This window comes from Haemaphysalis longicornis, unplaced genomic scaffold (assembly GCF_048455015.1).
Source record: "Haemaphysalis longicornis isolate Haplotype H1 unplaced genomic scaffold, Haemaphysalis longicornis Haplotype H1 scaffold_76, whole genome shotgun sequence".
Taxonomy (NCBI): Eukaryota; Metazoa; Arthropoda; class Arachnida; order Ixodida; family Ixodidae; genus Haemaphysalis; species Haemaphysalis longicornis.
Genome location: NW_027526436.1, coordinates 260448 through 280617, shown reverse-complemented (window position 1 = coordinate 280617; position 20170 = coordinate 260448). Strand labels below are relative to the sequence as shown.

At 46.0% G+C, this 20170-nt stretch overlaps 2 protein-coding genes across 2 annotated transcripts; one reads left to right on the top strand and one right to left on the bottom strand.

Moving 5' to 3' along the window:
• Nucleotides 1–12850: 12850 nt before the first annotated feature.
• LOC144148085 (uncharacterized) lies at nt 12851–13915 on the bottom strand. The gene has a single exon (XM_077679678.1). The coding sequence runs from the start codon at nt 13913–13915 to the stop codon at nt 12851–12853; it is 1065 nt and encodes a 354-aa protein (XP_077535804.1).
• Nucleotides 13916–15939: 2024 nt separating this feature from the next.
• On the top strand, nt 15940–20053 carry LOC144148084 (uncharacterized). The gene is made up of 3 exons (XM_077679677.1): nt 15940–17240; nt 18455–18862; nt 19951–20053. The coding sequence occupies exons 1-3, from the start codon at nt 17101–17103 to the stop codon at nt 20051–20053; spliced, it is 651 nt and encodes a 216-aa protein (XP_077535803.1). The 5' UTR covers nt 15940–17100.
• Nucleotides 20054–20170: the final 117 nt, after the last annotated feature.

Sequence of the window (20170 nt, the reverse complement as noted above, 5' to 3'; positions counted from 1 at the left end):
TGCAGACATTCCATTAAATTATCACAGTTCCATGACATTAGAGAGTTTTAGCTGACCGTTTCTGACGGTCCGCTCCGCTCCGATATCAGGCGGGAGCGCCATTGCGCATGCATGGCGCGAGCGCGCTACCGGAGATACCGGAGCGGGGCCCCGCTCCGCTAACCGGGGCCTCTTAGCGGACCGTCGCGGCAGATTACGCTACCGTGCGGAATTTTAACATGGCTGCCCCCGCGATGCGAGCGCGCTTCAGCGAACTTTGTTTCTTCTGTTGAAACACGAGCGACGAAGCCGCGAAAGCGCTTCCGAATAGGCGATCGTGCCACACACCTCAAATATCTTTAGAACGGAAGCGAAAAACGTCGACCGAAGCGCGGAGCTGCTTCTATGCAGCGCCGAGAAATGCAGCCTTGGCTTGGCTATTCCAAGGTTTATCGGCTTCTTTATTGCAATTTAAAAAAATCATACTATGTCAGCGACTACATTATATAAAAAAAAGGGTAAATGAGGCCAAGAAACACGGTATTTTGCTTTGTTTAGGCGCCCAAATACCAATTCGTATGTTTCCTTTAGGATGAAGTTTTGGTTTACAAGTGCACTCGAAACAACCAGTCACGCGAATCATTCCCCGTCGAGGGAGATACGGTTATCGCTTAGCTAAAAGCCTTTCGGCTGCTGACGCTCCGGTTGTGCTGAGCGGGACGTCGAGAGCATAGCGGAGCGTCAAAAACGGTCAGCTAAAACTCTCTATTACTTGCTGTATTTCAACGTGGGCAGAACGGTGTGTGTGACATCCGCAATAACATGACGTGGGAGGTAAGGATGAGATAACGCAGAAAAAAAATTTTCTACTGATAAGTGTTCTATGCCTGTGCAGCAGCTTCCAGTGCACGGCCAATGAAGCTCATTTTGTGCCGCGTAAATCGAATCTATGCACTTACGTTATATGTAGCGCGGGTCATACATTTAAAATACGACAGGCTTTGAATTTACGCAGAGAAGAAGAGTTATATCAGTAGCAATAATTCCAGCAAATACCAGCCCTAAACACACAGTCATCCCGTACAAGAACTGCGCTGTTAACGACGAAAATTACATGAACATGGTGGTATTAAACCTCACGCAAAGCGGAATAATTAAGTCATTGGTATTGTCAAACCATGTGAGTTGAAAGTTTCCCTTCTGTTTTGGTTCGTTGACGCAGTCAACCCCGTAGCTTCTAGGGACGCCGTACAGACACGCGAAGCTGGTGCTTTGCAACATCGCCAATCCGGTTAACATTTCTGTAGAGCCCAAATGTCGACTCTGCTGTAAAGAGCTCCCCCTTGGTGGTCTGGAATATATGTATTATGCTCTGACAATTTTCAATGCTTCATGCATAAATGCCCTATAGTTTGCCTGAAGTCGTGTACAATCCAGTGAATTTTCTGACGCAGCCATCCCCTTTAGGTGTAGGTATTACTCTTGGATAAGTTACAGCCAGTCACTGCAAAGTTCACTATTCACAGCTATATCGAACTTTAAATTTAGCAAGAACAAAAATAACGGCCACCTTCCCGCGAGGGAACCCTGGTGTGATGCGACTCAGCGGCGGGTTCAATTAGTGTTTCCGTTGGGTTTATTCTCTAAATCGGGTGAAACGTGTTGTGACGCGAAGTCGAACGAGAGCGAGCGCTGACTGAACCGCCGCAGCGCGCTACCCGCTTTATATTCAGAGCGCCTGAAGGAGAGGAGACAGCGAAGGAGAGTCGCGTATGCGCGCACTTGGGCGACAGGAGCGGAGCGAAGCGCGCGCACGCAGGTGTTGTTTATGATAATGAGACGGAGTGAGACTGTTGCGCACAGCTGTCGGAGAGAAGAGCGGAGGAGAGTCGCGCATGCGCAGGTGGCATGCGGACGCCGCCGACGCCGACGCCGACGCCGACGCAGGAGGGACATGCCTCAGAGCAAGAGATGCATCGCATGTAATAATAATGCAAAGATGGTGGTGTCTGACCACAGTCTTACGGTTAGGCAGGTTCTATGCAAGTTGAGCAATATCTTGCTGCGTTTGGAATTGTGTTGTGAGATCTGAGGAAAGAATTATAATGAGGTTCTACCGTTCTGGTTTCAAACATTAACGGAAGGAGATACTTTTTAGCGCACGTGTGCGCTGCTATTGTTCAGCCGAGTACACGCTGCCGGTTTTAAAGCTAAACGATAAAACATCATGGGCGGTAATGTATAGGATGCACAGGAATTTTGTAGTTTTCGTTAGCGGCTCGGGAAATGGGAATCATGTTGGGAAGCTTCTTGGTATACCAGAAAACAGAGAGCAGTGGGAAGTAGTACAGGGAAGTTGAACATGACCTTCAGGCTTGGGTCGATCAGAGTCCTTCAAAGGATTCTCGGTCGGTGCTCGAAAAAAGTCAGCATTCTGTTGCCCGGAGCGCGTCAAGAAAACATGCGTAATGGCATGATCCCGCGTACAAAAATGCTACAGGCTACCATGTTTCAGCATGAAACGGAAAGTAATGATAAAGTTAAGGTACTCGCTTGGTTAACAGCGACCAAGATGTTCAAATTCAAGCATGATTTCAGGCGGCATATTATTGGAAACAAATTGCGAAGTTGTTTACAGTAATAATTCCTGTGTCCTTTTGGTTAGTTAAGTAATGCTGACTCTTGCTGACATTTTTCTCCATGCGACATTTTAGGACGTATAATAGTAGTGGATCCACGCAGAATAACATCAGCGCCCACCCCTATGTAAGGGCGGGGGGGGCGCAGAGTGCGAAGTGTGCTGGTGTTCTTGAGTGGGCCTGTGGTCTGCAGCTCGTTTTTAAAGACGATAGTCTTTCTTGGGCTAGTTAAACCCAGAAATTTTTGTGTCTGTCTGTCTGTCTGTCTGTCTGTCTGTGACTCGATTCAGCCACCTGGCCAAAGTAAAACAAGGCCTGCACAATAGTCTTATATTGTCACAGCTTAATCTACCCGTCTAAGTCCAGTGTAATGTTCACAATTGTAAACATTGTTGAAGAAGAACAAGGCATTAGGCAAATATGACACAAAATTATTTCAGAAGTAATATTTGCAGTGTTCCTTTATAAAAAATCATACATGTTGGGTTTTTGCGAATTTAAATACGCTAAAAGTTCTCCGTGAGTGACAGGCCCGGATCACTTCATCCGCAGACTTTCCCATTTCTTAATGTGGACCGCGTTAGCGCAGGTTAGAACGAGCCCGAACCAGCTGTCAAGTCCAAAGCCGACGCGCACACTACGAACCCAATGAAAAGGCAGTGCGCCATTGCCAATGTTTTCGAAGAATTCCGGTTTACCCGTTTCACCCAGTATATTAAGCGCCTAGATTTGTACATAATTCGTTTGTATAATGTTCGGACACGTTTGAACAGTATGAACGCGTACTAGTGAAGGGTGAAGATGAATGAGGGAAGAGGCTGATGCTGGAGAAGTAGAGGAAGACGAAGGCACTATCGATCAGAAGCGCCCTACCACTGTGACTTGCCTTCTGCACTCTAAAAAAAAAGAGAGTCCAAAGAGAGTCGCTGCTGCCACGACCCTCTCTGAAGCCTCCATGACCCTCTTTGATGCTTTATGACTCTCTTTGAAATAAAAAGGGGGTCACACAAAAAAATCAACGCAGTGTGGTTCGGTCCAGTCTGTACGTCTCCTCAATGGGGGGGATGTGTCTGCAGCATCTTGCACGTATTTCTCTTCGACTTCATTTTCCATGCCATGTAACGGCTAATAATTTGTGAATATGTTGTTTCACAAAATTGTCAGGAGCATGTGCATGCCAGACTAATACAGGCATAACATTGTGTTACAGCGACGCTGTATATGGCTAAAATCCAATAGATTACCTCTGGAGGTGGAGCATGTAGACCAACAATCTTGAATGCAGAGAAAAAGACTATTAAAAATAAAACAGGTCGTATACCCTGCATTTTTTAATGACACAGCCGATATTGCCCCTGGAAGGATGTACTCCGCACAATGCACACGTGTTTCGAGATGAAGCGACCTAACTAGGATCCATGCTGGTTGCGTCTTTGTAGGCTGGCTTTCACACAATGTGTGTTGCACAGTGAAGCATGACCACCCATCTACAGAGACAGTATGGTTACAGTTCCCCACAATGCACACGTGTTTGGAGGTGAAGCGACCTAACAAGGATCCATGCTGGTTTGGTCTTTGTAGGCTGGCTTTCACACAATGCGTGTTGCACAGTGAAGCATGAAGCACAGTGAAGCATTGCACATCTACAGAGACAGTACGGTTACAGCCCCTATCATGCTTTCCACCACTGCCGCCTCTTCCCCCTCACCACGAGACACGACGCACAAGTGGTGTCTCTCTCTCTCTCTCTCTACCCCACCCCCACAAGGCGAAATGCCGCGCGCCCATTGGTAACCACCTGGACAGCGCACTAGTCTGCCCCAGTGCAGACTCTAGTACGCTGCACCAATCACATGATTGGCGTAGCCGCACTATAATAAAACGTAATCGTCTGTGCCCACCAGTCACGTGTCCTTAGTCTGTGATGTAGAGATTGTGCCGCTGTTCAACTTAGCAAATCCCAAAAATTGACAAATCTCAACATAACAAATTACACTAGAGTGCCTGCTTCACTGAACTTCTCTCTTTTTTATTCCTAAAATCGTCCATAAAACAAAGTACACAATGGAAATAATAGGTGAACAGAAATACTAAGACTAGTGCATAAAAACACTAGTATACCATTCCACAGAAACACCACGTAACAATAACGACCTTGAGATAGCGGATTATTATATGCAGATAAGAATGGCAAGCACTTGAGGTCAAAGAAGAAGATTTAAAATTCTTACTAAAATCAAAATGCTTGTCCATCAAGTGCTTGTATGCATGACATTGCATCCAAATGGTAATTAAATATGTTGCCCGTTCGTATATTAGGAAAATGACGCTAGGAGTTACCTGTACAAGCAAGCTCATGCACAAAATAAGGGCATGAGTAAGAAAGACGTGTAGGCACAAAAGTGCGCTCCTTGTGTCACACAACTATACATATGGTACAGGTACTTAAACATAAATGTATCGCACACTCCTCATGAGCTTCTGAGGAGCCCCACAGCAACCGAGAGAAAAGATATTAATGCATTATGTTCTCATAACAATTTGCATTTGAACAAAAATTATTCATCCGTTACTCCTGCTTTATGCACATTGTCTGTGTTGCTTACTTTTTTGCAAAGCTTTGTTGTTGTGCAACAGAGCCAACTTAACAAGCTACATATTACAGAATACCAAGAAATGCCTGTCTCACTGGTAACAAAGTAAACCTGTTCCACAGAAACCAACGTTACACAGAAAAGAAAAAAGGGGTTTTACATGATAAATTTGTGCACATCTAATTATTAGTGCAGAATTCATGCAGAAATTGACATGTTCATTGATAAAGATTAGTTCCTCTTGGATCATACAGCTAAGTGCAGAAGACATAAGGTGAGCCTTACGTGCTTGTGCAGCAAAGTAAAAATGCCTGTCTCGGGAAGGGAAGCAGTTAATGATGTTCATTTGCTTGGGCAAGTAGAAACTATGTGTCCAGTGTCGATGTCATCTGAAGTCAGAGAATACGCAATGTTTACGCTAGTGAGCTCGATGATCTTGGTGTAATTTTTGCCTTTTTGTGATGAGCATGTTCCAAACTTCATGTTATTCAAGCATGAATACTGCTCTAGATGCGCGAAACAAGCTGAAAGCCAGTTATTGGATACCGGCAGATGTTTATTTCACACAAAAAGTTTGCTTCCTTTCTTGCATGATCCTGAGTGTTCAAGAAATTTGTCGATTCATTTCTAGATGATTCACTGGGCTCTTTCAGCATCAGTGCAATCCGTGCAGTATTCAAACGTCCAGTAAGCTCTTAGAAGATTTTTTCTTCCCTAATGATTTGATACTCTCAAACTCACTAAAAAGGGTTGCGATGGTATGGGTAATGATGGACTGAGCAATCCAACAGCTGTACAACCAAATGAAAAACCCTGAAGTGGGGGCGATACCTGAACAGGGGAAAATTCTTGATTAGAGCATTGAGGGGTGAGCCGGTGTTGGATCCCTTCTCAGTCAGTGAAGGCTGTCGAGGCATGATGGTAGGTCTGAAGTCCGGCCGGCGACTCAAGAGTTGCCGTGTGTCCTAGGCAGGAAGGTCACGGCTTGGGAAATGAGCTGCGCGGCGCACCAGGCAATTTAGCGACGAGCCACAGCCGGCAAATGCAACGATGAAGCATCACGTCAGCAGGAACGGGGGTCATGGTGCAACATACCTGAGTGGTGGAAAATCCTTGATTAGTGCCGTTAGGTGCGAGCCACAGTGTTCCACTGCTTATCAGTCAGTCAAGTGAATAGGATACCATGCGAACACACTTGTGGAAACACACTGTGTACTGCAGAACTACTCCTTTGACAACTTGTTATATAGTGGGCTTTGATCAGAATATGATGCTCCAAGAATGTTTGGAGTATGAACCTAGTCTGTGTATAATGGAAGCACAGACCTCAATAAATGGAGTGAGTATGAAGTCTCAAAGGATGGACAACCAACGGTGATTTTAAAGTCAAGTTAAAATATAACATTGGCAGAATATTGCAAGTGTGCATTATCAGCAACATCGCGTTATTTGTTTTCCATGTGTAGTATTTCGCTTTTGTAGGTCCATCGCAAGGAAGGTAACCATATCCCTCCTTTCTACAGCTCCCCAAACAGCAGGCTAGTCTTGTAAAGCAAGGCTTTCTACCTCTACCAGCCAACGGTTCTTTCCTGGCGTGCGGGACAATAATCTAGCCACGCGGCTAGGGAGGTGGAGGGCGCTTTTCACTCACGGAGCACAGTGTAGGTGTTCCCCGTGCTTACCCCGGCGGGCACGCCGGCAGGACCCTTCCGCCGGCTTTGTCGTCTGCTTTAGCGACAGCGTTGGGCCTGTTTTGGTGCAGCTTCGCGTCCATCGCACGCTTACTTCGCACGGCTTGATTAACTTGTTCGACAGCACCTCCTGGGTAACCCGGACCCGACGAAATTAAGCGGTCGTACGGTAAAGGTACGTTGAGGATTGATTTATTTGTAGGGCGAGAAAGCAAAATCTAGACACCGCAAACGCACATGTGGCCGCTAGAGAAACGCTATTTTTTGCGCACTGCTTGTCACGAATGAGACTGCGAATACCAATTTGGTTGTGTTTTAACAGGTATTACAAAAGATGAATGGAGCAAGTAGTTCTGAGAAATGTCCATTATAAAAGTTTCGTCAGCTTTTTTGCAATTCTCAATCTTAGTAAACTAACTAGTTTTAAGCAGCATAAGTGGGGTTCACTAAGTTCACATGCTGGATTGTTTTGGTGTCTGCACCTGTGTCATGCGGTGGAGTAGCCCCAAGCTAGCACATCAGGATGGCTATGTTCCGCTGTCTCACCCTTCGAAAGACGCTCCTAGCCGTTTTCTCTCTTCCGACGCACGGCCAGGGTACAGTGGCGGCGTGCGCCGCTCGAGCCCGGCCGTGGCCGGCACTGCTGCGTTCGGAATGGCACCCCCACGAATCCCAGGTATTGGCTGGTAGATTCTCTGGTTTCGCTCTTTCTAGAACCACTTGCGTGAATTCAAGTGACGTCGTATGTGGAATTATTGTGGGGGTCATTCACAGCTTTTCTTTCCAACCACTTTCACAGCGTGGATTGGAGCTAATTTTTTGGCATATTTTCACCTTTCCATAAATAAATGCAAGGGTGTCCAGGTACATCCTAGCGTGCCAGCAATAATAAAAAAAATAGATTTATAAAAAAGCTCTTAATAAAATGGCTTTCACTCACAAACTTTCAATCTGGCGGGGGATATTTACAGCAAATTTATTTAGAGGTATTAACAGCCTGTGAACAAATCTACTTGAGTCTCACAGCTGTATGCAATCCACTCGCTCACTCCAGTTTTCAAACTGCACTAATCAGAGGTTTTGACACACACACACGCACACACACACACACACACACACACACACACACACACACACACACACACACACACACACACACACACACACACACACACACACACACAAGAAGTGGTAAAATGCAGTGTTGGAGTGCAGCCTTTGGGTATACAACTCATTGCAGATGCTTTTAGCACCTTGTTTTGTTTGAGGTCTTCTCTGTCTTTAAGATCTGTCTTCCATCATTGAGGTTGTTAGCAGATGTGCTTGCAAACAACATGACATCACATGCCTGCCTCTGTGTAAGCATGATCGCGGCTGGTGATGCGTCCACCTGGCAAACATGGCTTTCCAGAGCCCATAGGCCAGGTTACGCATCACAGAGGGTTCAGGTTAGAAATATCAGCCGATACACGTGCTTAGCTACTTAAACTCAGTTTTCTGGTACTGCACATAACTTGGGATGCTCTTGGCATATTGCACCACTGGCTTCACAGCCAATGGCATAACCGTAGAACAAAAACTCTTGGACGTTCTTGCTTGGCAACGTCTATGTTATGACTCCATGTCACCACTGTTGTACAGTGCGCGTCAGGCTTGTCTAGGGCAAGCGATCGCACGGCTTGGGAGCGTGCGGGCGACATCTGCTGATAGCGGCTGGGTTAGAGATAGCTTGACATTGCGCGTGCGCCGATCTCGGACAGGGTCGGGCCGGTCTTGGTTTCGCATGCGCCGCTCGAATTTGCAGACGCCACCACCCTGGAGGGGCGATTGTCTTTCACAGTGGCAGCCGGGAGCGTGGACAGCCCAGATAGACGCATCGTTCGACGCGGTGCAATAACCCATCAGGTGGTTACGCAATGCTTGAAAACGAACTCCGGTAATCTTCTGAATCTCATGTTTAGCAAACAAAAAGCAGGCAACAAGAACGAACTGCAGCGCTTTCCGTCAAAACTTTTGTGCGATTAAGTAACGGCTGCACTGATAATGCATGGCGTCAAATTACGCGCTTACCCCGTGTCACCACCTACGACTGGCAGTTCAAAATAAAAGCGCCCCTTGTGGGGTGTGGCGTCTCTAAGTTTGAGAGGCCCATGCTATAAGACGACCGACCCGAGCCTGTCCGAGATCCACGCACGCGCAATGGCAAGCTATCTCCAACCCAGCCACCATCAGCAGATGTCGCCAGCATGCTCGGAAGTCGCGCGCTCGCTTGCCCTAGACAAGCCTGACGCGCACTGTACACCAGGGGCCAAAGCAAAAACACAAAATAGTATCCTGAAAATTGGGGGATTTTATAGACAACACTGGATGTGCTAACAGATTCCAGTGTGAACTGGGCCATCAAAAACTTCAGCGTGCTGCGGCAGAGCCAACGCAACCAATTTATTCCAAGCATAAAAGTGCAGTCTAAAATAACTTAACAAAGTCGATATGTGTTAAGCTGCAAGAAAACTGAAAAGTGAGTAAACAAATGTAGAGAAAAAAAATAATGTTTCTTTTTTTCACCAAAGTAGGCAGCTATGCAACTTCAACTATCCTCAGCTTTATGTCAGTGCTTAGTCTTTGAGATAGGGCTGAACAGAAAAAGGTAGAAGAGCATAAACAAGAGGAGGCTGGGAAGGTAGGCACCCAATGCTCAACTATAAAAGACGATCGTAAAGAACACCATGATGTACACAATACAAAACAGTGAAGCAGGCTATAAGCCACACTGAATTGATATCTACACAACATCTTATAAAAAACCTATCTCAAAATGTAAGCCAGCATATATAGCAAAAGCACATAAAACACAATATAAAATAATATCACAGGACCTCAACCAGCTCTGTGACAGTTTCAAAGGATAAAGCGTTTGTCTTGACTGCTCGATTAATAATTGGAAGAGAGCAGGTTCTAGCCTAGCTTTAGTTGCAAATGCACAAGTGGCCTTGACACTGCGGTTAAGTCTGCCACACAACCACACGCAACAGCGCACAAAGTGTTTAATTTCTTCATTGATAGTTAGCATACACCAGGCTATCTTGAACATGAAGTTATGGTGTAACCAACATTGATGCACGGTCAGTGCGGTGCAGTCTCGTGTCACACTTCGTCAAAGCTTGTGGGAGCTGCAATTACAGGTGAACATTAAGCTCCACTTCCATCTGCGCCCGTGATTGAACAATAGAGTGGTCATTAACCCTTTCAGTGTGACTGGCATAGGGGTATGTTTCAACTCCTCTGTAAAAAATTTTTAACACTGTAGAAGCAGCATCTGCCAGGAATAAAGGCATTCGCATTAAGCTGTGTACTCAGCAGCATTTTGCACATTAAAAGTTTATTCATTAACAACTCGTAAGGATGGTTAGGCGTTCTCAGAGATTTTTTCCTGGAGCATTTATCCAACAAATCAGCCTGTTCACCTTTTAATGCTACCAAAAAATTGGAACTGGCAATGTGTCACTACTAGAAAAGCTTAATGCCAAAATGGCTGAGCCACTGCAGGGGGTCAGTGGCTAAGGTATTGTGCTGCTGAGCCTAAAGATGCAAATTTCATCCTTGGCCGAGGTGACCACTGCTCAGATAGAGGCAAAATAACAAAATGGCCTGTGGGTTGAGATTGCAGCGAGCAGTAAAGGCCAAGTGCACTCAAATTTACTGTGAACACACAGTACGTACCATTAAACTTAACTGGGGCATGACTGACAGCCCCATGGAATGCATTGTTTATCAGTTAGAAACATTTAAAGTAGCTTAACTGCGGATGATGCTGCACCTGCCGATGGATAGCATAAACAGCCATGAATTGGAAGTGACACTGCGGCCGGCTCTGCGCACTTGTTCCTTCAGCCAGCCAGGAGAAGCTGCCAAGCTCTGCTGGCTGCACTTCTCCTTTGACTTCTGTGAGCGCTAAGCATTACATGCAGGTTTGGCCCGGCCGGCCAGATGCTCACTTACAGGCTGAAATGTTACTTCAGCCTCACCACAAGTGTCATGCTCTTCTCAATTTCAATATCGCCAATTTTTTAAGGTTGTTTGCGCCATGTCCATGCGTATTCCAGCTATCTCTTGCAGTCTCTTTAGGCAGACTATAGGGGCCGGTCACTGCTCAGAGGGCGCGACGAATAAGTACACCCAGCACCGCCCCACGGAAGCTTGAGCTAACTTTGGGTCGGTGAGAGCCAGGCGGCGGGCGCGCGTTCATATATTCGGCACCTCTGGGTTGTTTGTTTTTGCGATTCTGCGATTGTTTTTGAAAGGTGTCGCGCGCTTGAACACTGTTCTGGTAAATACTTTTCCCATTACTTAAGTGCTTCTGTGTGATTTCCGGACAATTACGGGGCTGAACTACTACTGTCGGCCTCCCGTGCGCGAGAAGTTGCAGAGATGGTACGTTCCCGCGCGCGTGTACGCCGTGAAAGAAATGGATGGGACAGACATCATTGCGAAGTCCCATTCGCAGCGTGGCAAGTTTATTTACAGCGCCAATTCAGGTCAGTATTAATTTTTTCTTATATCACAGCCTAATAAAGTGACCCTAGCGTATACAACGGCGCTCCAAGACAGAAGCGTGTTTGTGTTGTTTCCTCTGTTCGCGCAACCACACTACAGTTACTTTTTCGGTTGCCCTTCTTCAGCTCGGATGGTGCTGTCACTAATTAACAATGGATTCTAAATGTTATTAGCTTATGACAAAGTAAACGCAGTTCCACACAGTTGGAAATCTGCTGCGGAGCTGCGGTTGTCTTTACGAAGATTCCGTTTAGTTTTGGCTTCTATCTTGTGAGCAATGTTAGAGTCGTCTTAGCAGCTAATTGTGATACAGTTTGTCCAGGCCGTTCAGAATTCTCCAAGAATTACTTCCTCCTCCTCCCCATTTTCTGCTTAAACAATAACCTCAACATTCAGAGTACGCAAAACGCATTAAAGAAGTCAGCGCGAGAGAATGCAACCTTCCCTTTGATAGCTTGCCACGCTCTCTCTTGGAATGCGTGGCCAAACTCAGCACACTTCGGGGAACAATGTAGGGCAGTAAACGGGATGCGTATTGACCGTCTCGTCATTGCTTTTGGCATCACCCGCATAGTGCTGTAAACATTATTGTGCCGCCTTTTGGCATCCATTTGATGGCATGAATGTCGCTAAAAAAGGTTACTGCTGATAAAAAAATAGTGGCGGAAGTCTTAATACATTGTGTTATGCAAACACTACGACGGCATGCGATTCATCGCAGCGCGCGACGTGTATGGAACACTGAAAGCAAACGTTTTATTTTTACGGCTCTTCGTGTCTGCGCTGCGCATAAACAGTCATCGTACTCATAATTATACTCCTTCCACTGACAAAAAAATGTCATGGCTTTCTTACTGCTAAAATCAAATTTCTTGCGACGCTTATTCTCCACGGCTGCCCGAAAAACCTGTACAGAACGATGGCAGGCTGCCTTTCGCGATCGTGGCAGTCCTTCACGCAGCAGTAGTGGCGCTGCCACTAATTCTTTCCTGCAGCATTTTGATCCTTTCGGACCCTGCAACTTGCAATTATAACTATGTTTCTTAAAAAGCTTCCGCCACACAATGTCGAACCGCACGCAGCGCACATGTTTTTACGTGTGCTGAACGGCCGGTCGCGACATCCACCGATCCAGAGTTTCTAAGCGGCGGCGAGAGGCGGCGCTGCAGTCGCGTGCAAACTTCAGTGTCCGGGGCCTATAACGAAATAAGGTTTTCAAGAGGTCAAAATTTTTAGTGCAGTTGGCCTTTAAAAATCCCCAGGTGGTCAAAATTAAGCCAGAGCCCTTCACTAGTGGTGTACCTCAAAGCCTAGGTGTAGCTTTGGCATATGAACCGCCTCCACCCCCCTCCACCACACACAGAACACTGAAAGGGTTAAAAATACTGAAGTGCTAATTGAGCAGCACTACCTCAGATCTTGGGATCACCTCACCTCCAAGATACAAGTCCAAGCATTCTTGAACAGCTTCATCTCCTGGCTTTGCAGCATGCATATCCCCAGACTTTGCCAATGTGAAAGAATACCGATGCCTGTTAAATTCAACAAGGTTCATTTTTTCAAGAAGTAGTACGGTTTCCTTTCCAGCAAAAAAGATGTTAGTGATCTGTGAAAACTGTGCATCCTCCCCCTTGCTCATCACAAGCACATCACCAACGTGGTACGTGATGTGCAGCACAGTCACAGTCTTAACTTGCCAGACAGTGCTGTCGGGGAGCATGTCTTGAACACAGGGCAGCAACAGCGATTTCCGGATTGGCTTGGTGCCAGTCACAACAGCAGGTTCAGCTAGCAACTGCTCACTGAACTCATAGCTCTGGAGCAGCTGGTGGCGTTCAGCAAGAGTCTTGCAGATGTTTCTGAAGTTTTTCACTCTTACTGCCACATTCTTGAAGTACTGATGCTTAGCCTCAAACCTCATGCACCAGACTTGCTTCAGCGGCCCAAAAAGGGTGATCATTCTTGGGTAGTGGATAATATAGTGAAGTTTCGGGATGAGCTTCGCTGAAGGGTAGAAAGCAACGAATGCACGAAGGAACTGCTGAATCTTTAGCTCAAGGTAAGACAGAGACTCGGCAGGCAATTCATCTGCCAAGACAAGGTCCACTACTTCTCTCACCAGAAGGTACACTTCCCAGTGTCTATTCCCTTGGGGAATGCTTGATGCAAAGATCTGTGGGAGGAGGCGAAAAAGGCACCACTTTTGTGAAGCCGTGCCTTTCATTGTGCTCTTGCGATCTAGTGAAGCTGTGGTGACCTCAGCTGGCCGGTTCGTCTTGTCATTGCGCCCATACTCAAACGTAACTATCTTTTCGAGGTCGTCTTCAAAGAGGATGCCATCGTCAAAAAGCCCTGTCAACACATGCTTCAACACAAATGGAAAAGCTCCCTCAAACAAATCATGCATTAAGTCTGGCGGCAGCTGCAAGGTTGGATCGAAGTCCTCAAGCAAGGCCATGGCTGACTGTTCGTTTACTCCATACAGCCTTTTGTACAGAGCTGCATTGACTTGAATGGCAGCCAAATGGCTGTCATGAAGCCGCTTCGACCGAACTTCGCACAACTCCTCTCTTGTTATTAGTGGAAGTTGTGACGAATGTGTCATACAAAATCGGCACACTGACCCTCGTGAGAAGGAACAAGTGAAGCCCCCTAGCCGGTTCATGGAAAGGTTGTCCCCGCTACACGCAAGGAGACTAACTTTCAGTGTCACCTGGTGTCCGCCCAGACTGAGGTGCATGCCGTTGTTCTGCAACTCCTTTAGTTCTTGAAGGAGTGGCCTGAGAATGACTCCCAGGCCGTATTTGAGCACGTCAGCATACTTAGCTAGAACGGCAAGGTGCAGAAGCTTCAGCTGGGAGCGAACCTTGGGTGAATGTCCAATACAGTGTAGTAGACAGCAAGGAGCTTGTGCAAACCCCGTGCAGGGCCAAGTGGATTGGCTATTTCTAGCTCATCCATGTAGAGCAAGATGTGCACAAGTTTGTCGCTAGCATTCATGTGACTCTTGTACATGGACCCATCCTGGAAGCTGCGAAACATTGCGGTTTGGGCTGGCTCAGGCTCCACCAGATGTTTGTCAGCATCCTTACACTGCAGTAAACTCTGTACAACTTTGCAAACAGAAACATACTGAAAAGACGCACGGTCATCAGGTGCATAGCTGTACTGCTGTGGCTCGGTATATGGCAGGCTGGCCTTTGCATACTGGGTCCTCTGATATCGTGAGCGAACAACATCAAAGATGGCCTGTAGAAAAGTGCAGTCAAGAACAAGTGACAAACTTTCAGGCAAAACATTAGAGTACAAGGTGAGCTCATGCCTGATATGCTCAGCAAAACCTTTCAAGGATACACAAATCAGACTCTCGACTTCTTGAAAGAGGGCGTCACAAACACAATAAGCCACCTTATGCTTTCCAGCCAAGTTGAAGAAGAGCTTGGCGACTTTTCTTCGAAGTTCAATGATGAGGTGTTGCAGAGTTGGTCGTTCCAGTTCTGGAGATCTGTCGCGAGATGAGCCGGGTGCACTTTGCTCAAAAGAAGGCGAAGACGCAGCACCACTTGTATCGGTTGGGCCTTGATCACTGACACTGTCGTGGGAAGGCTCTTGTATATCCTGCCCAGGCTGTAACTCATCATTGCTCGAAGATGCGACAGCAACAGGAGCTGCAGGACCTCGATCGAACAAGGCACTGTCATTGGGAGGCTCGCCTGTATCATGCCCAGACCCAAAAGCGGCAGTCGAAAGCCATTTCTGGTGCTTACGGTAGAGATGACTGCGAAAACTTTCCATGACGTTGTACTTTTGTTGGCAGCCATCAATGCCACAGGTCACAAGAAAGTTCGGCTCCAGAGAGTGCGTACGTTCTAGATGTAGAACAACACGAGTGAACTTCGGGGCGAAAAAAGGACATCTTGGACATCGAAACAGGGCTGATGCGTCCATGACGACGACGACGAAATGACAGCTTAGTTCAATCTGTTTTCGTTGCCTTTCACAAATGCCACCTCCATGACAATTTCTCAAAAAACGCAAACACGTACGGGAAAGTAACGTCAACAGCAGCCAACAACGCGTCAGCTGTGGGAAAAGAGTTTAGGTTTTTGGCCACGACTACGCCAAAACTTTTCCCAAACAGACCCGGTTATCGATTCCCGATGGTCATGTCCGCATACTTTTCTTTACGGCACCGCAGAAACACAAACGCTGGACAAAAGCACATTACCACGGACCCACGAACGAAAGTAAACACGGAAATAAAAGCAACTCACGCCCTGCTGACGCCGCTGACGCAACGGTAGTTGCTACAGCAACTTTAATTCTGCCGAGGTTTCGAACGCATTCTAAACATAAACACATAACACAGTATTTATACTTTTGAAAGAGCTTTTGTGAATATTTTTGTATATTTTATTGATTAATTGTTTTAGTTTAACTCCATCAGTAACATCTAACGAAGCCTTTGTCGGCTTGTACTGGATTCTGGATTAGATTGTAATAAGGCGGGAAATTCTACCTTGCTGTGGGCGCACAAGCGGAAGGAGCAGTGGAGCGGGTTGGCGGCAACTTCATCAAATTGGAAGCGAAAAGCAGTTCAACTCTCCAAGCTGGACATTCTGGACAACATTTCACCCGTGCGCGCCAAGTTGCAAGCGTACGCGTACCGCCGGTCCTACGCAGACACAATGTCTTCGGCGGAGTCGGCGGCTCCCCCTTCAGCGCCCGACTCTAGAAATGCGCAATGCCTTGTTTCGCATGGCCTTTCAAAAAAAATAATATGTGTCTCTGGAGCCAGGAAACTGGCAGATTTGCGCAAGAGCCTATTCAAGGACTTTGCGACCGTGCTGCAGGGTCGTCATCTAATTCAGGTGAGTACACGTTCAGTTGTACAGCATTGATGCGCCAGAGTGAGCACAGCAGCCACACCGGGGCCTGAACTGTACCGAAAACAGTGGCGCCATGAATTTGGAAGATTTTACTGGAACCATCGATGGAGCTTTGGTGTTTTTTTACTGTAAAGCGAGCTTATTACAACAGAGTTGCGAACGCGATAAGCATAGCAGCAATATTGCCGTTTTTCCCGGCGTAATTAGGGGTGGTAGTCTATGCAATTAAGTTCTACCTTGCTCTTTTTAGATTTATATCTGGCGCAGATGCATGAAGTGCAATGTTTGGGCGCAAAGGAACGGGAATTTTCGAAATATTCCATCCCTAATAGTCTTGCAAACTTGTCAAGGCAAGTTACAGAACTGAAAAAATAAAAAGAATCGCTTTTGTGTCATGAAGGCTCCATGCCTAAATTAAGGTATTCAAGCACGCAAACCGTATTATATCGATACTTGATTATGTGCTGTGCGTATGAGTACACTTCGTAAGAACTTTTTTCTGATCAGACAAAACACGGCAAAACCTGGGTCGTTTTCTGGCAGATGTTGGTTTCCTACCACCTAACTGATTTGTTTAGCAAGCAGCCCTTGACGTTGATGTCCTGGGCCCTGTATTTTCAATGAGTAAGGAGTGTGGTTTTGGTATGCACAGATTTAAAAAAAAAATCTAATTATTTCACTTATTTTGCTGCCTTCATTCATATACTCGTTAAGTATGGTACCCTGACTAGACTGTTGGTGCGAAACAGTGTGAATGAGCAGGTTTCTGGTTTTCCAGATGCACAACGAAAGGTTCGATTGCTTCGTTGACTTGGACGACGACACCACGGTGCCAGACGGAGCAAGGATAAACTTGATTGCCTTAACATCTTTTGAGGACACTCCCACAGACCCGTAAGAATCTTTGCAAACTTTTTCATTAGCGTATCTGCTAACATTAATTTTGATTTGTATTCTAAAAGTGAATTTTTATAGTGCATCATATGAGTAATACTCGTGCTACACGAGCGTTTGAAAGGACATTTGAGTCGAATGGCCTTCGAAATTTCAAATGCCATTTGAGCTGAAAAGAGCTCTGCCAGTCTGCATGACAATTTTAAAAGGCAGTTAAGAAGTTCCGCGTTTACCCGCCATGTGTTGGTGTTATCTCTGCTGTCCAGTTTTGTTCTCATAACTTGGCCAGAAAAATTTAATGTCGGGTCGGAAAAATACCTTTGCGAGTATAAAATTGATTATAACTTACATGCATTTACAAAATAGGCAGTCTCTTTTTTTTTTTTTTCACACCGCTGCTGTTGAGGGTACCTTGCCTTGCCTTCGGTTCAAAAGCCTTCGACCGAGTGATAGAAAAGAAAAAAATTATTAGGAGCGTGCTATTTGAAAAGCAAATTTTACTTGTCAATAGTTGCTTTTTTAAATATCACATGCAGAAACTACACCTGATAGTACGAGCGTTTGTGTTTCAAAGGCCCTTGATAATTTCAAAGGTCGACGTGCGTTCGAATTCCCGGCCGCGGCAGTCGCTTTTCTGATGGAGGCGAAAAGCAAAAACACCCGTGTGTACAAGATTTCGGTGCGCATTTAAGATCCCCAGGTGATCAAAATTAATCCGGTTCAACATGCATCACCAAGTGGCCCAAGCTTTCACGTTGCTAATCCGGAGCCGCCCACTACAGCGCGCCTCATCGCCTGCATTGCGTTGGTGCGTTAAAACCTACAATCAATCAATTTCAAAGGTCGTTGGTGGTGCTGCTTTGGCTTGAATGGCATTTCAACCAAATGCCTTTGAAAAAAATGGAGTGGCGGTCGCAATACCCTCCAATGTGATATTTGGGCGCAGCAGCAGTGCACTGAGACAGCACTCACTCGTTGTTTCTCTCGATGAGAGTGATGATGAGCCTCTGTGTTAGCGGCATGAAGTGCATCTCAGGAAGGGACCGCGACTTGCGTTTTAGGCAGGGAAAGCACACCATCGTCACGCGCACGTGCCCCTCATGTTTTTGCCAGTGTTGGGCAGGCACAGCAAACTGCCCCCTCCTCCACCTTACTCCAGCTTACTTTATGGTCTGTATGTATTTTACACAATTCTTTATTTTAATGTGCTTCAGGGCCGAGTCATCACCCACAAGCAGCGGCGCTTGGGAAAGTGGCGCCAGTGCAAGCGGCAGCATTGGGAGCAGTGCTGTCAACTGTGGCGCCAGTGGAAGTGGCAGCATTGGGAGCGGTGCCAGCGGGAGGTGTGCCACTGGATGCGGTGCTGTCAACTGTGGCGCCAGTGCAAGTGACAGCATTGGGAGCGGTGCCAGCGGGAGCTGTGCCACTGGATGCGGTGCTGTCAACTGTGGCGCCAGTGGAACTGGTGCTGTGAGAGTGTCTCAACAGAGGGATTTCTTGGTGCCAAAAATGCCTCTTCACATATATGCCCACCTGAACAGGGTGAAACGAGGGGATGTGCCTGACGATGTGAGGTCAAAAGTTATTGACTGGATTTTTTACACCATATCAACTGGCACTTTGTAAGTAATTACGTGCAGCTTTCTTTAAGTTCTAAATTATTGAAGTTTCTGATTTAATGAAATAGTTTACAGGTCTCTTCTGCTTCGTTAAATTTGTGTTCAAGAATAGTAAACACAGTACCATCAAAAGGTGCATTGTGCCGTGTAATACAGTTGAGTGATTTGGTGCAGGCACGAAAAATTTGGCAAATTTACATCAGTGTCCCTTTAAAATTGCTTCCCCTTACTCAATATACGGCCAAACAAATTACAAAAGGAGAAGCAGCGGCAAAGTTATCTTAAAGTGGTTGTTTTTTAACTGTAACCCCTTCATGTAGAAGTTTGCTGCTTATTGATTCATTTGCTGCTTATTGATTCACTTTGATTCATTTACCTCAGAATTGTAGGGGCTTTTTGAGTTTTTGCGAAAATCTTTTTACCTATACCAGGTCCTGAAGAGCTTTCCAAAAAAGCGAATAAAAAATCCATACTGAAACGAGCAGTCAGTTAACCTTTTGCGTGAAAAAAAAAAATACTACCACGTTTTGAGTTCACAAAGTTTATAGTTCACTGTAATTCTTCGTAGCCAATTATTATTACGACTTAGCAAATGCATCTGCAATATGTGTACTGTCAAGTTCAGTTTTACTTGCAACGCACGAATGACAGCGTTCCCGGGCGCTTGTGGGACGGTTCAGCGAGGCACTCAAGAACTAAAGAAAGGAGGAGGTCAGCTCTTCCGATTACCACCAGTATTTTTTGTGGGTTCTATATTGCTAGCTGGCCTACCAAATGCGCAATGCTTTAGTTCAGCGCAGCATTGTACAGCTGCATGAGAATCGTAGTTTGTGGTGATTTTCTTGCCATTATCACATAAAGAACTGCAGATGGGTTATAAGTTTCATTGCTTGAAATGAACATTAACCACCGAAACTTCATGCAGGAAGGTTAACTTCTTGCTTTTTATGCCACTTATTTACCACAAGCTTTAACACTGCTACCCTTGTAAGAAGCTATTCATACCCAAATGTGTGCCACATTCACGTTGCTGTTTTTGCTTCATTGTGGCTAATCGTTTTAAGAGCTTCCATCCTTCTTGTTTCCATTAGGTACCCACGAAGCTACAGTGAGGTAGCTTCGGCTCTTGTGGCCGTGTACCCTGAGCTTAGGGACTTTTCGGACACCGGCTACATATGTATTTTTTGTGCTTGAAGAATATATACTAGAAATCTCTTATGAAGTGAAGCTTTCAGCTTCTCACTGATGTCGTCTGTCGTCCACCCAAAACTCACTGCAGAAAGTCCAACTTTCTGTGACGATGATGATCGT

Coding starts and splice junctions, on each gene's coding strand:
- LOC144148085 (XM_077679678.1), bottom strand. CDS start 13,915: ATGGCCTTGCTTGAGGACTTCGATCCAACCTTGCAGCTGCCGCCAGAC.
- LOC144148084 (XM_077679677.1), top strand. CDS start 17,101: ATGAGCAGGTTTCTGGTTTTCCAGATGCACAACGAAAGGTTCGATTGC. Junction 17,241..18,454: donor GAGGACACTCCCACAGACCC/GTAAGAATCTTT, acceptor AATGTGCTTCAG/GGCCGAGTCATCACCCACAA. Junction 18,863..19,950: donor ACCATATCAACTGGCACTTT/GTAAGTAATTAC, acceptor TGTTTCCATTAG/GTACCCACGAAGCTACAGTG.